Genomic DNA, 15,369 nt, shown 5'->3' with positions numbered 1-15,369 from the left:
TGTGTGTGGGTGCGTGTGTACATCACATGTACATTACATGTAAATATTGACATTATTATCATCAGATAAAATGTCAAAAGAAATGGTCTGTTTGACCTCCTCACCTGTTTTCTATAGCTGGAGGTCTATCATCGACCACCTGCTGACCCATGAGAAGACCATGTTCAAAGACCTCATGAGTAAGTAGAGCCACCCAACCCTGTTTGTGTGTTCATGCATGTGTTTGTACGCACGTGCGTGTTAACTCTGTGTGTGTATTACAGGCATGCAGAGCAGTTCTCTGAAGCTGTTTCCCAGTGCAGAGCAGAAGCCCATGTTACTGAAGCGTCAGGCCTTTGCCATGTTCAGTGGAGAGTTAGACCAGTACCACCTCTACCTGCCCCTCATCCAAGGTGGGTGTGCTTTTTGTGTATTTAGGCATTTCTTTGTGTGTGTGACTGAATGCTTTGCATGAACATTGCTGCTGTGTGTCTGAGTATGTAGACAATGAAATGCGATAGAGAATGTGAGTGTGTGTGTGAAATGTTATAAGGTCAATATGAGTCTTTAATTTACAGTATAATGTAATTAGGAATGGGCATTTTGAAATGATTTCAGTATTCTAATGATATCATTATATTTTTTCAGATTTCCGGACAGTCCAAATACATGTACAATTTTGTTAACTTTACAAAAATAAATCAATGCTCGTGCAACTCGATAGAGCCGGTTTGCTGTGCTCTGCTTGTGTCAGCAGAAGGGTGGGGGTGGGGCGAGAGAGGAGCAGGGGCCAGTGATCTGTATATAATGACGAGATGCTCATGCTCGTTGTCCCAAAGATGGGCGACAAGCTTAGATCCAAAATAAGCCCATAGAAACGCATTGGGCTTATTTTGGACAGATTTCAGCGGGTGTGTGGGTTTGTGTCCCAAACCAACTTGCACTAGTTAGACAAACTTGTTGCTGCCATATGTTATCTATCATACCAGCTGGTAGTACTTGTCTTGACTACATCAAATCGTTGTAAAGAAGCTAGCTACATTAGCCAGCTACACTATATATACACTCAAAAGTATGTGGACACCGCTTCAAATTAATGGATTCGGCTATTTCTTTTCTTTTTTTCTTTTATCCCCTTTTCTCCCCAATTTTCGTGGTATCCAATCACTAGTAATTACTATCTTGTCTCATCGCTACAACTCCCATACGGGCTCGGGAGAGACGAAGGTCGAAAGCCATGCGTCCTCCGAAGCACAACCCAACCAAGCCGCACTGCTTCTTAACACAGCGCGCCTCCAACCCGGAAGCCAGCCGCACCAATGTGTCGGAGGAAACACCGTGCACCTGACCCCCTTGGTTAGCGCGCACTGCGCCCGGCCCGCCACAGGAGTCGCTGGAGCGCGATGAGACAAGCATATCCCTACCGGCCAAACCCTCCCTAACCCGGACGACGCTAGGCCAATTGTGCGTCGCCCCACGGACCTCCCGGTCACGGCCGGCTGCGACAGAGCCTGGGCGCGAACCCAGAGACTCAGGTGGCGCAGCTAGCGCTGCGATGCAGTGCCCTAGACCACTGCGCCACCCGGGAGGCCCCGGATTTGGCTGTTTCAGCCACCCGTTGCTGACAAGTGTATAAAATCAACACACAGCCATGCAATCTCCATAGACAAGCATTGGCAATAGAATGGCCTTACTGAAGAGCTCAGTGACTTTCAACGTGGCACCGTCATAGGATGCAACCTTTCCAACAAATCAGTTTATCAAATTTCTACCCTGCTAGAGCAGCCCCGGTCAACAATAAGTGCTGTTATTGTGAAGTGGAAACATCTAGGCGCAACCACGGCTCAGCCTCGAAGTTGTAGGCCACACAAGCTCACAAAACAGGACCGCTGAAGCGCGTCACTCGTAACAATTGTCTGTTCTCGGTTTTAACATTCACTACAGAGTTCCAAACTGCCTCTGGAAGCAACATTAGCACAATAACTGTTCATCGGGAGCTTCATTAAATGGGTTTCCATGGCCGAGCAGCCGCACACAAGCCTAAGATCACCATGCGCAATGCCAAGCATCGGCGGGAGTGGTGAAAAGCTTGCCGCCATTGGATTCTGGAGCAGTGGAAACGTGTTCTCTCGAGTGATGAATCACGCTTCACCATCTGGCAGTCCGACAGACAAATCTGTGTTTGGAGGATGCCAGGAGAACGCTACCTGCCCCAATGCATAGTGCCAACTGTAAAGTTTGGTGGAGGAGGAATAATGGTTCGGGCTAGGCCCCTCAGTTCCAGTGAAGAGAAAGCTTAACGCTACAGCATACAATGACATTCTAGGCGATTCTGTGCTTCCAACTTTGTGGCAACAGTTTGGGGAAGGCCCTTTCCTGTTTCAGCTTGACAATGCCCTCATGCACAAAGCGCGGTCCATAGAGAAATGGTTTGTCAAGATCGGTGAGGAAGAACTTGACTGGCCTGCACAGAGCCCTGACCTCCACCCCATCGAACACCTTTGGGATGAATTGGAACTCCGACTGCGAGCCTGGCCTAATCGGCCAAAACATCAGTGCCAGTCCTCACTAATACTCTTGTGGCTGAATGGCAGAAAGTACCCGCAGCAATGTTCCAACAGCTAGTGGAAAGCCTTCCCAGAAGAGTGGATGCTGTTATAACAGCGAAGGGAGGACCAACTCCATATTAATGCCCATGATTTTGGAATTAGATGTTCGACGAACATGTAGTGTAAGTCATCTAGCTAGCTAAAGTAGCAAGGCTAATTGAGGCTATTTTTCTGCGCTTCCCATCCAATGTTTCCTTTTTATGGGACACACTCATAAAAACTGTAGAATGTAATAGTCTATCCTTGTAGGCAATGTAGCAATGTCACAGATACATATATTTCAGTGGCGGTTAGTGCCGTTTAAGATGTGTTTTTTTTTTATGAGCATGGCCTTATTTCTATTACAGCATATTGGATGACTGTCATGTATATTCCATTCACCTAGTTCAATGTACTGTAACAGCCATAGGTTTTGGCTACAACCCGATGCTCATATTTTCCCTATACCTATCATGAGGTTGCTACAACCTAGCCTATGAGTGATAGTTTACAATGTAGGTGCACACAGGTCGAGAGAAACATTTTAGGCAGACAGTGACACATGGACAGACAGTGACACATTCAATACCGCCTTGCACACTCTTGCCTGCATCGAGCTTATCTAGGTGTAATCATTAGTCCAACAGTTGCAAGCTACAGTTTCTTTTGGACAAATTAGGGTATGTTTATCCCCGTTCCGAAAGAAACGTTTTTCAACAGAATCGGCAGGAATGAATACACCCCTGATCACGCGTAAACACAGTTTACTTTCATGTTGTATTCCTTCTCGCATCCAGCGCTCGCCTCTTCTCACCTTTTCCCTTCGCTCGTGTACTTCAATGGACAACACTGTATGTGACCAGGCGAAAAAACCTTTCCAAGCCAAACCATATCATAACTGCTACACACAGTCTACATCATTGTCACCATATTAGCTAAAGTAACGTCATAGTCAACATACTATAGCTAATAGAACTAACATGTTTGCTAGCACAGACTGGAATATGTTCCGGAATTCTTCCGATGGCATTGAGGAGTACACCACATCAGTCACTGGCTTTATCAATAAGTGCATCAAGGCTGTCGTCCCCACAGTGACTGTACGTACATACGCCAACCAGAAGCCATGGAAAGCTGCCGCTTTCAAGGAGCGGGACTCTAACCCGGAAGCTTAAAAGAAATCCTGCTATGCCCTCCGACGAACCATCAAACAGACAAAGCGTCAATACAGAACTAAGTTCGAATCATACTACACTGACTCCGGCGCTTGTAGGATGTGGCAGGGCATGCAAACTATTACAGACTACAAAGGGAAGCACAGTCGAGAGCTGCCCGGTGACACGAGCCTACCAGACGAGCTAAATAAATTCTATGCTCACTTCGAGACAGGGAACACTGAAACATGCAATAGAGCATCAGCTGTTCTGGACAACTGTGTGATCACGCTCTCCGCAGCCAATGTGAGTAAGACATTCAAACAGGTCAACATTCACAAGGCCGCAGGGCCAGACGGATTACCAGGACGTGTACTGCGAGCATGCGCTGACCAACTGGCAAGTGTCTTCACTGACATTTTCAACCCCTCCCTGTTTGAGTCTAAAACCAACATGTTTCAAGCAGACCACCATAGTCCCTGTGCCCAAGAACACTAAAATAACCTGCCTAAATGACTACCGACCTGTAGAACTCACGTCTGTAGCCATGAAATGCTTTGAATGGCTGGTCATGGCTCACATCAACATCATTATCCCAGAAACCCTAGACCCACTCCAATTTGCATACCGCACCAACAGATCCACAGATGATGCCATCTCTATTGCACTCCACACTGCCCTTTCACACCTGGACAAAAGGAACACCTACAGTTGAAGTCGGAAGTTTACATTAACACAATTAACACAACATTTAAACTCAGTTTTTCACAATTCTTGACATTTAATCCTAGTAAAAAATCCCCTGTCTTAGGTCAGTTAGGATCACCACTTTATTTTAAGAATGTGAAATGTTAGAATATTAGTAGAGAGAATGATTTATTTCAGCTTTTATTTCTTTCATCACATTCCCAGTGAGTCAGAAGTTTACATACACTCAATTAGTATTTGGTAGCATTGCCTTTAAATTGTTTAACTTGGGTCAAATGTTTCAGGTAGCCTTCCACAAGCTTCCCACAATAAGTTGGGTGAATTTTGGCCCATTCCTCCTGACAGCGCGGGTGTAACTGAGTCAGGGTTGTAGGCCTTCTTGCTCACACATGCTTTTTCAGTTCTGCCCACACATTTTCTATAGGATTGAGGTCAGGGCTTTGTGATGGCCACTCCAATACCTTGACTGTGTTGTCCTTAAGCCATTTTGCCACAGCTGTGGAAATATGCTTGGGGTCATTGTCCATTTGGAAGACCCATTTGTGACCAAGCTTTAACTTCCTGACTGATGTCTTAAGATGTTGCTTCAATATATCCACATAATTTTACTTTCTCAAGATACCATCTATTTTGTTTAGTGCACCAGTCCCTCCTGCAGCAAAGCACCCCCACAACATGATACTGCCACCCCTGTGCTTCACGGTTGGGATGGTGTTCTTCGGCTTGCAAGCATCCCCCTTTTTCCTCCAAACATAAGGATGGTCATTATGGCCAAACAGTTCTATTTTTGTCATTAGACCAGAGGATATTTCTCAAAAAGACGATCTTTGTCCCCATGTGCAGTTACAAACCATAGTCTGGCTTTTTTATGGTGGTTTTGGAGCAGTTGCTTCTTCCTTGCTGAGCGGCCTTTAAGGTTATGTCGATATAGGACTCATTTTACTGTGGATATAGATACTTTTGTACTTGTTTCCTCCAGCATCTTCACAAGGTCCTTTGCTGTTGTTCTGGGATTGATTTGCTCTTTTCGCACCAAAGTACGTTCATCTCTAGGAGACAGAATGCGTCTCCTTCCTGAGCGGTATGACGGCTGCGTGGTCCCATGGTGTTTATACTTGCGTACTATTGTTTGTACAGATGAACGTGGTACCTTCAAGCGTTTGGAAATTGCTCTCAAGGATGAACCATACTTGTGGAGGTCTACAATTTTTTTGGCTAATTTCCTTTGATTTTCCCATGATGTCAAGCAAAGAGGTACTGAGTTTGAAGATGGGCCTTGAAATACATCCACAGGTACACCGCCAATTGACTCGAATTATGTAAATTAGCCTATCAGAATCTTCTAAAGCCATGACTTCATGTTCTGTAATTTTCTAAGCTGTTTAAAGGAACAGTCAACTTAGTGTATGTAAACTTCTGACCCACTGGAATTGTGATGCAGTGAATTATAAGTGAAATAATCTGTCTGTAAACAATTGTTGGAAAAATTACTTGTGTCATGCACAAAGTTGATGTCCTAACCAACTTGACAAAACTATAGTTTTTTTAACAAGAAATGTGCGGAGTGGTTGAAAATGAATTTTAATGACTCCAACCTAAGTGTACGTAAACTTCCGACTTCAACTGTATGTGAGAATGCTATTAATTGACTACAGCTCAAAATTCAACACCATAGTGCCCTCAAAGCTCATCACTATGCTAAGTACCCTGGGACTAAACACCTTCCTCTGCAACTGGATCCTGGACTTCCTGACGGGCCGCTCCCAGGTGGTAAGGGTAGGTAACAACACATCCGCCACTCTGATCCTCAACACAGGGGCCCCTCAGGGGTGCGTGCTCAGCCCCCTCCTGTACTCCCTGTTCACTCTTGACTGCATGGCCAGGCACGACTCCAACACCATTAAGTTTGCTGATGACACAACAGTGGTAGGCCTGATCACCAACAACGATGAGACAGCCTATAGGGAGGAGGTCAGAGACCTGACCGTGTGGTGCAAGGACAACAACCTCTACCTCAGCGTGATCAAGACAAAGGAGATGATTGTGGACTACAGGAAAAGGAGGACCGAGCACGCCCCCATTCTCATCGACGGGCTGTAGTGGAGCAGGTTGAGAGCTTCAAGTTCCTTGGCGTCCACATCACCAACAAACTAACATGGACCAAGCACATCAAGACAGTCACCCTCAGGAGACTGAAAAGATTTGACATGGGTCCTCAGATCCTCAAAAGGTTTTAAAGCTGCACCATCAAGAGCATCCTGACGGGTTGCATCACTTCCTGGTATGGCAATTGCTCGGCATCCAACCGCAAGGCACTGCAGAGGGTAGTGCGTACGGCCCAGTACATCACCGGGGCCAAGCTTCCTGCCATCCAGAACTTCTATACCAGGCGGTGTCAGAGGAAGGCCTTAAAATTTCAAAGACTCCAGCCACGCTAGTCATAGACTGTTCTCTCTGCAACCGCACAGCAAGCGATACCGGAGCGCCAAGTCTAGGTCCAAGAGGCTCCTAAATAGCTTCTACCCCCAAGCCATAAGACTCCTGAATAGGTAAGCAAATGCCTACCCAGACTATTTGCATTGCCCCCCGCTCTGGAACGCTGCTGCTACTCTGTTATTACCTACATGTACATATTTCCTCAATTACCTCGACACCGGTGCACCTGTACATTGACATTGACTCTGTACCGGTACCCCCTTTATATAGCCCCACTCTTGTTATTTACTGCTGCTCTTTAATTATTTGTTATTCTTATCTCTTACTTTTTTTCAATTAAGGTATTTTCTTAACTGCATTGTTGGTTAAGGGTTTGTAAGTAAGCATTTCACTGTAAGGTCTACACCTATTGTATTCGGCTCATGTGACAAATAAAATGTTATTTGATTTATTTAAACCCGATACAATCATGCAGTAACGTTAGTGTACAGTCAGTAAGCAGTTTAGCACTGACACCGGCGGGCCCCGTGGCAATTAATTTGTCAAACCTAAAGCTTACCTTGACTTGGAAGATTTCCAGTGTTGTGTTGCATAGCCAGCTAGCTAACATAGCATCCCTCTGTTTGAGCAGGGTGTTTGAGTAGGCTAAACTAGCTAGCTGCATTTGCTAGCTAAATAAGTGAAACTGATTTAAAAAAAATATTTTTTTAAATGAAATCTCTCTCGATCTCTCTATGGCTTCTCCTTCATTTTGGAACACTGTTCAACTATTTTCTTTCTCTCCGAGTCAACTACTCACCATATTTTATGCTCTGCAGTGCTAGCTCTGTACCTTATGCTTTCAGTACTAGATTAATTCTCTGATTCTTTGATTGGGTGGACATGTCAGTTCATGCTGCAAGAGCTCTGATAGGTTGGAGGACGTTCTCTGGAAGTTGTCATAATTACTGTGTAAGTCTATGGAAGGGGGTGAGAACCATGAGCCTCCTAGGTTTTGTATTGAAGTCAATGTACCCAGAGGAGGACGGAAGCTAGCTGTACTCCGGTTACACCATGGTGCTATCCTACAGAGTGATGTTGAGGCTACTGTAGACCTTCATTGTAAAATAGTGTATTTAATCAATCATTTGGTGGCGTGAATAGTTTTAACTTTTTAAATGTTCAACAATTTATTTTGTAATGTTTTATGGTTCTCCCCTTCCTCTGAGTAGCTTCCACTGATTTTATTTAAATTTCAGACAAGGTCTTTAAAATAAAAGCCTATTTAAAAAATGAATACTCTCTTAAGTAATCGAATACCTATGTACGTTCAGATATTTGAATATTCAAATAACCGTACCCATCCCTAAATGTAATGATGATCTCTCCTCCCATCCTCACTCAGAGCGGCTGACAGAGGCTCTGCGTATGGGTCAGACGCCCTCCGTCTCTGCTCAGATGTTTCTGACGTTCCGTGTTCTTGTGCTGCGGATCTCCCCTCAGCACCTCACCTCCCTCTGGCCAATCATGGTCACAGAACTGGTGAGGAACAACCCCGCCCTGATGACATCACTTCCTGTCACTGTTGATTTCCTGACATGCATTGTTTTCAGCAGAGTTGTGGCATGTAAAAATAAAGTGTTTGTCCAGTCCTGTCTTCTAATGGCGTGTCTCTTCTCTCCGTTTGTCAGATCCGAATATTTGTTCGACTGGAAAAAGCCTTGTTGGACGAAAAAGAGGTGTCAAAGTGAGTCAGTCTACCCATCCAGTATTTTATCTACATATATAATGTCAATGTATCAGGCAGTATCTCATGTGAATATCTTGACTATGTTTCATTCAGACTTATTGTGTTGTCTCTTGCTTTTTCTCTGTTCTCCTTCTACTCTGTCTTTCTCTGTCAGGTTGACTAAAGTTGTACGAGGACCCATGGGGAACGGGCCATTGGCTTTCCCCCAGCCAGAGTTGGACATGTACCTGTCTGCATGCAAGTTCTTGGACACCGCCCTGGCCTTCCCCCCAGAGAAGATGCCCCTCTTTCAGATGTAAGAGCCTCATCGGCTTAGTATCTGCTTCGCATCTATGTAGGGTGTGCTTAGAATGATTACAATTGCATTCCATTCTCTCTGCTCTTTTGTGTGTGTCTGGTGTGTGCATGTGTGTCTAGGTATCGCTGGGCCTTTGTTCCAGAAGTGGATATGAGCTGCTACAGTGGCCCAGAGAATAGTCTCCTGGAGGGAGAGCAGGAGTGCAAACCCCATATTGTCAAAGTACTAGAGGCACTACACCAACGCTACGGAGTAAGGGAACACCCTACCTTGTACTATGCACACACACACACAGTCTTGTACGACTAATCTTGTGGGGACACACAATTCAGTACCATTCAAAATCCTATTTTCCCTAACCCCTAACCTTAACCAGTGCTCTTAACCCCAACCTCCTAGCTCCTAACCCTAAACCTAATTCTAAACTTAACCCCCTAGAAATAGCATTTGACCTTGTGGGGACCAACAAAATGTTTGTTTGTTAATTTACTATTCTTGTGGGGACTTCTGATCCCCACAAGTATAGTTAAACATGTCCACACACACACAGACACTCTCACACAAAACTCACACACGCATGCATATCGACAACGCAAACACATATACACACAGATACCAACACAACACAAACGCACATACACACGCGCACACACACACACACACACACACTTTTACACTCATCATATGCTGCTGCTACTCTATTCTTTATTTGACTCTTCTTTATTTGACCCCAGTCAACTCTTAATTGCTGTTATTGTGAAGTGGAAATGTCTAGGAGCAACAACAGCTCAGCCGCAAAGTGGTAGGCCACACAAGCTCACAGAATGGGACTGCCGGGTGCTAAAGCTGTAACGGGTGACGCTCTCCTCATCCTCGGATGAGGTGAGGAGAGAAGGATCCTCAGACCAAAACGCAGGCTTTGGGAAATAAGCCATCTTTATTTAATATACGATGGCAACACGAAACGAAACAAAACACTTTCAAACTACAAAACAAGAAAACGACGTTGAACGAAACCTGAACATAAACTTACATAACTAAACATAAACTTACGTACAGGAAACGGACGACATCGAAACGAAACGAAACAAACAAACAAACGCTACAGTCCCATGTGGTACGAACATACATACAGACATAGGAGACAATCACCCACAAACAAACAGTGAGAATGCCCTACCTAAATATGACTCTTAATTAGAGGCAAACGCAAACCACCTGCCTCTAATCAAGAGCCATACCAGGCAAACCGAAACCAACATAGAAACAGATAACATAGAATGCCCACCCAACCTCACGTCCTGACCAACTAACACACAAAAACTAACATAAATAGGTCAGGAACGTGACAGTACCCCCCCCACAAGGTGCGAACTCCGGACGCACCAGCACAAAGTCTAGGGGAGGGTCTGGGTGGGCATCTAACCACGGTGGTGGCTCAGGCTCCGGGCGCGGTTCCCACCCCACCATAATCCATCCTAGCCCCCTCCCTTCAAGAATGTCCACCCTCTTACTTCCCCCACAAAATCCTCCTAATAACATATCTAATAATGACAATACCGGGACAGAGAGATAAACCAAGACAGAGGGATAGATAAGACTATAGAGGTAGATAAAGATAGAGAGGGAGATCAGGATAGAGGGGCAACTCCGGACTGAAAGGCAGCTCCGGACAGAGAGACAGCTCTGGACTGATGGGCAGTTCTGGGTATCTAGCCTTTTCAGGCTGAAGGGCAGCTCATGGCTGACTGACGACTCTCGATGCTCATGGCTGGCTGACGGCTCTCGACGCTCATGGCAGGCTGACGGCTCTCGACGCTCATGGCAGGCTGACGGCTCTCGACGCTCATGGCAGGCTGACGGCTCTCGACGCTCATGGCAGGCTGACGGCTCTCGACGCTCATGGCAGGCTGACGGCTCTCGACGCTCATGGCAGGCTGACGGCTCTCGACGCTCATGGCGCTCTGACGGCTCTGGCTGCTCATGGCGCTCTGACGGCTCTGGCTGCTCATGGCGCTCTGACGGCTCTGGCTGCTCATGGCGCTCTGACGGCTCTGGCTGCTCATGGCTCGCTGGCGGCTCTGGCTGCTCATGGCTCGCTGGCGGCTCTGGCAGATCCTGTCTGGTTGGCGGCTCTGGCAGATCCTGTCTGGTTGGCGGCTCTGGCAGATCCTGTCTGGTTGGCGGCTCTGGCAGATCCTGTCTGGTTGGCGGCTCTGGCAGATCCTGTCTGGTTGGCGGCTCTGGCAGATCCTGTCTGGTTGGCGGCTCTGGCAGATCCTGTCTGGTTGGCGGCTCTGGCGGATCCTGTCTGGCTGACGGCTCTAGCGGCTCCTGTCTGGCTGACGGCTCTAGCGGCTCCTGTCTGGCTGACGGCTCTAGCGGCTCATGGCAGACGGGCGGCTTTGCAGGCTCATGGCAGACGGGCGGCTTTGCAGGCTCCTGGCAGACGGATGGCTCAGACGGCGTTGGGGAGACGGATGGCTCAGATGGCGCTGGGGAGACGGATGGCTCAGATGGCGCTGGGGAGACGGATGGCTCAGATGACGCTGGGGAGACGGATGGCTCAGATGGCGCTGGGGAGACGGATGGCTCTGGCCGGATATGGCGCACTGTAGACCTGGTGCGTGGTGCCGGAACTGGAGGCACCGTGCTAATGACAAGCACCTTCCTACTAGTGCGGGGAGCAGGGACAGGGCACACTGTATTCTCAAAGCCTACTCTATCCCTGATGCGTGGTACCGGCACTGGTGACGCCGGGCTGAGGACAAGCACATCAGGATTAGTAGGGGGAGAATATACAGTGTGTACAGGGCTCTGGAGACGCACTGGTAGCTTAGTGCGTGGGGCCGGAACTGGAGGCACCGGGCTAGATACACGCACTACAGGGAGAGTGCGTGGAGGAGGAACAGGGCTCAGGATACGCACTGGTAGCCTAGTGCGTAGTGTAGACACTGTAGGTACTAGGCTGGGGCGGGGAGGTGGTGCCGGAAATACCGGACCGTGGAGACGTACTGGCACTCTTGAGCATTGAGCCTGCCCAACCTTACCTGGTTGAATGCTCCCGGTTGCCCGACCAGTGCGGGGAGGTGGAATAACCCGCACCGGCCTATGTAGGCGAACCGGGGAAACCATGCGTAAGGCAGGTGCCATGTATGCCGGCCCGAGGAGACGCACTGGAGACCAGACGCGTTGAGCCGGCCTCATGACACCTGGCTCAATACCCAATCTAGCCCTCCCAGTGCGGGGAGGTGGAATAACCCGCACTGGGCTATGCACTCGTACAGGAGACACCGTGCGCTCTACTGCGTAACACGGCGCCTGCCCGTACTCCCGCTCTCCACGGTAAGCCTGGGAAGTGGACGCAGGTCTCCTACCTGCCCTTGGCCCACTATCTCCTAGCCCCCCCCCAAGAAATTTTTGGGAATTACTCACGGGCTTTTTTGGCTTCCGTGCCAGACGCGTTCCCTCATAGCTCCGGTTCCTCTCCCAGGTAGCCTCTGCTCTCCTCAGTGCCTCCACCTGTTCCCATGGGAGGCGATCTCTACCAGCTAGGATCTCCTCCCAAGTGTAGCAACCCTTTCCATCCAAAACCTCGTCCCATGTCCATTGCTCCTTTCTCTCCTGTCCCTTACTCCGTTTCGTTTTCCCTTGCCGCTTGGTCTTAGCGTGTTGGTGGGTGATTCTGTAACGGGTGACGCTCTCCTCATCCTCGGATGAGGTGAGGAGAGAAGGATCCTCAGACCAAAACGCAGGCTTTGGGAAATAAGCCATCTTTATTTAATATACGATGGCAACACGAAACGAAACAAAACACTTTCAAACTACAAAACAAGAAAACGACGTTGAACGCAACCTGAACATAAACTTACATAACTAAACATAAACTTACGTACAGGAAACGGACGACATCGAAACGAAACGAAACAAACAAACAAACGCTACAGTCCCATGTGGTACGAACATACATACAGACATAGGAGACAATCACCCACAAACAAACAGTGAGAATGCCCTACCTAAATATGACTCTTAATTAGAGGCAAACGCAAACCACCTGCCTCTAATCAAGAGCCATACTAGGCAAACCGAAACCAACATAGAAACAGATAACATAGAATGCCCACCCAACCTCACGTCCTGACCAACTAACACACAAAAACTAACATAAATAGGTCAGGAACGTGACAAAAGCACGTAAAAATAGTTTTTCCCTCAGTTGCAGCACTCACTACCGACTTCCAAACTGTGTCTGGAAGCAACGAGCAGGTTGTCAACATACTTTTGGTCATGTAGTGTACCTCTCACCTCTGCACATTGATCTGGTTCTGGTACTCACTGGATATAACACCATTCTTGTGTATTTTATTCCTCACATGTTACTATTTTATTATTTATTATTATTTCTTAACTATGCATCGTTGGGAAGGGTTTGTAAGCAGGCATTTCATGGATAAGTCTACACCCATTGTATTCGGCGCATGTGACAAATACATTTTGAATTGAACACACACACCGTTATCGAGCAAAATAACACGTCCTTATATACACCATGATAACGAGCTGACTCAATCATGCAGTCCCATCGTCCCTTTCTGATGAGCACATGTATTTTCATTCCAGATGCTGAACGGGCTGAGCGAGGAGTCATCTACGGAGCGTCTGGAGTTCCCCCTCCTCACCCGTCGCTTTCTCACCTCCATCATCCAGCTTGCTCCCTTCCTCCATACACTCTGCTGTTCCTTCCAGGGCACTTCACCCAGCAGCCCTCCAGATTACCCTGTGACAGACTACCCTGCAGCCAACGCCGACCAAGTCCTGAAGAGACTGGAGCACATCACTGAGGAAGAGTTCCTAGACTCCATGGAGAGTTAGAACTCCACCAAGGATCTAGATCTTAGAACGTAGAGGAAATGAGAACTGGAACCATAGAAATGGAATGTGTAGAATGGGCACAACCACTGAAAGCAATGTTGTATTGTAGGCATATACCAACTAAATTGTCATCTTTTGGGATGTTCTTTTGAATTTTGAATTGTTTACCTTACCTGGTTGAGATTTAACACGTCTATATAGGATATTCTACATTTGAGATACTCGAAAATAATCTAGAATTAACTGACACAAACTGGAATGGCAGTTGGGGCGGCAGGTAGCCTAGTGGTTAGAGCGTTGGACTAGTAACCGAAAGGTTGCAAGATCGAATCACCGAGCTGACAAGGTAAAAATCTGTCGCTCTACCCCTAAACAAGGCAGTTAAACCACTGTTCCTAGGCCGTCATTGAAAATAAGAATTTGTTCTTAACTGACTTGCCTAGTTGAATAAAGGTGAAATACATTTTTAAAAATTAGACTCTCTCTGAGTACAAGTCTGAATGTTCTGACTTAAAATAAGAGTAGTACTGATACTAGCTAGCTTTTAGAGGTGACACTGGTCATAAAAGAAGCACCACTGTAACCACTGTAACAAAGAGAGAGACCGCAGTACTGACTACTAATTGCTCTACAAAGCTCTCCATAAACCTGCTCCCTCCTATTAGCATATGTTGTAATATATTCCAATGAGACAGGAGTAGATGAGTATACCTGCTGGTCAGTGACTATGGGACCTCTAAGGCTTTTAATAGAGGATGGTTGATTTTTTTTATGTTTAAAAAGCTCTGCTTGTCATCAATCATGTCACAGTTTTATTTGTGGGTAAATTCTTTAATTGGATTTGTGTGCATAGTAATACCTCTAGATATCTAATATAAGTTAAATAACGTGTGGTATTTGTTCATTGGGAGTCTGTCTATTTTTAGGTGTTTTGTGGAATGTTTGGACATATGGTGCTTTCAAAGCAACTCAAAATCTCTGAAATTTGACTTGGAAACTAGTTGTAGAATGATGAGGCCCAAGTTTCTAGAATCAACCAATAGGAAGCTCTATGCAAACAAATGTAAATTAACTCAGAGGTTCAGTTTACCACTTGTCATGAATACACCATTACCACTCAACACAATTTTATTCTTCAAATGTGAATGCTTAACTAAACTATGTAAATGTTTGACCTCCTGAAAATGATTACTTGTTAATATCCGAATTAATATATCATGGTCTGCAAATAAAAACATTTAAAAATGGCCACCAGACTATTTACATTGATACCACCCCTTTGATTTTACACCACTGCTACTCACTGTTTATTATCTATGTATAGTCACTTTACCCCTACTTACAAGTACAAACTACCTCAACTAACCTGTATCCCCTAACACGGATAACTCTGGGCCAATTGTGCGCCGACCTATGGGATTCCCAATCACGGCCGGTTGATACAGCCCAGGATCGAACCCGGGTCTGTAGTGATGCCTCTAGCACTACGATGCAATGCCTTAGACTGCTGCGCCACTCAGGATCCCAATAGCATAATGTATGCAGGTTTTATAATTGTTTATCAAAGCCAATTCTTCCTTTGGCCGCCTTTCCTTTCAGTTC

At 46.4% G+C, this 15,369-nt stretch overlaps 1 protein-coding gene across 6 annotated transcripts in view; it reads left to right on the top strand.

The window, feature by feature from the left end:
- The window catches only part of LOC129816834 (protein dopey-2-like), a 55,565-nt gene extending 40,554 nt beyond the window's left edge, over positions 1–15,011 (top strand). For all 6 annotated transcript variants that reach the window (XM_055871757.1, XM_055871756.1, XM_055871758.1 and 3 more), the window contains 7 exons: positions 118–179; positions 264–392; positions 8,250–8,386; positions 8,536–8,591; positions 8,749–8,889; positions 9,012–9,144; positions 13,516–15,011. In XM_055871757.1, the coding sequence (XP_055727732.1) occupies positions 118–179; positions 264–392; positions 8,250–8,386; positions 8,536–8,591; positions 8,749–8,889; positions 9,012–9,144; positions 13,516–13,767 (910 nt within the window). In that variant the 3' untranslated portion in view covers positions 13,768–15,011. The remainder of the gene's footprint in view (positions 1–117; positions 180–263; positions 393–8,249; positions 8,387–8,535; positions 8,592–8,748; positions 8,890–9,011; positions 9,145–13,515) is intronic.
- Positions 15,012–15,369: the final 358 nt, after the last annotated feature.

The sequence above is a fragment of the Salvelinus fontinalis genome, chromosome 19, assembly GCF_029448725.1.
Source record: "Salvelinus fontinalis isolate EN_2023a chromosome 19, ASM2944872v1, whole genome shotgun sequence".
NCBI lineage: Eukaryota > Metazoa > Chordata > Actinopteri > Salmoniformes > Salmonidae > Salvelinus > Salvelinus fontinalis.
The sequence above is the reverse complement of the archived record's forward strand: the minus strand, read 5'-3'. Positions and strand labels throughout refer to the sequence as shown.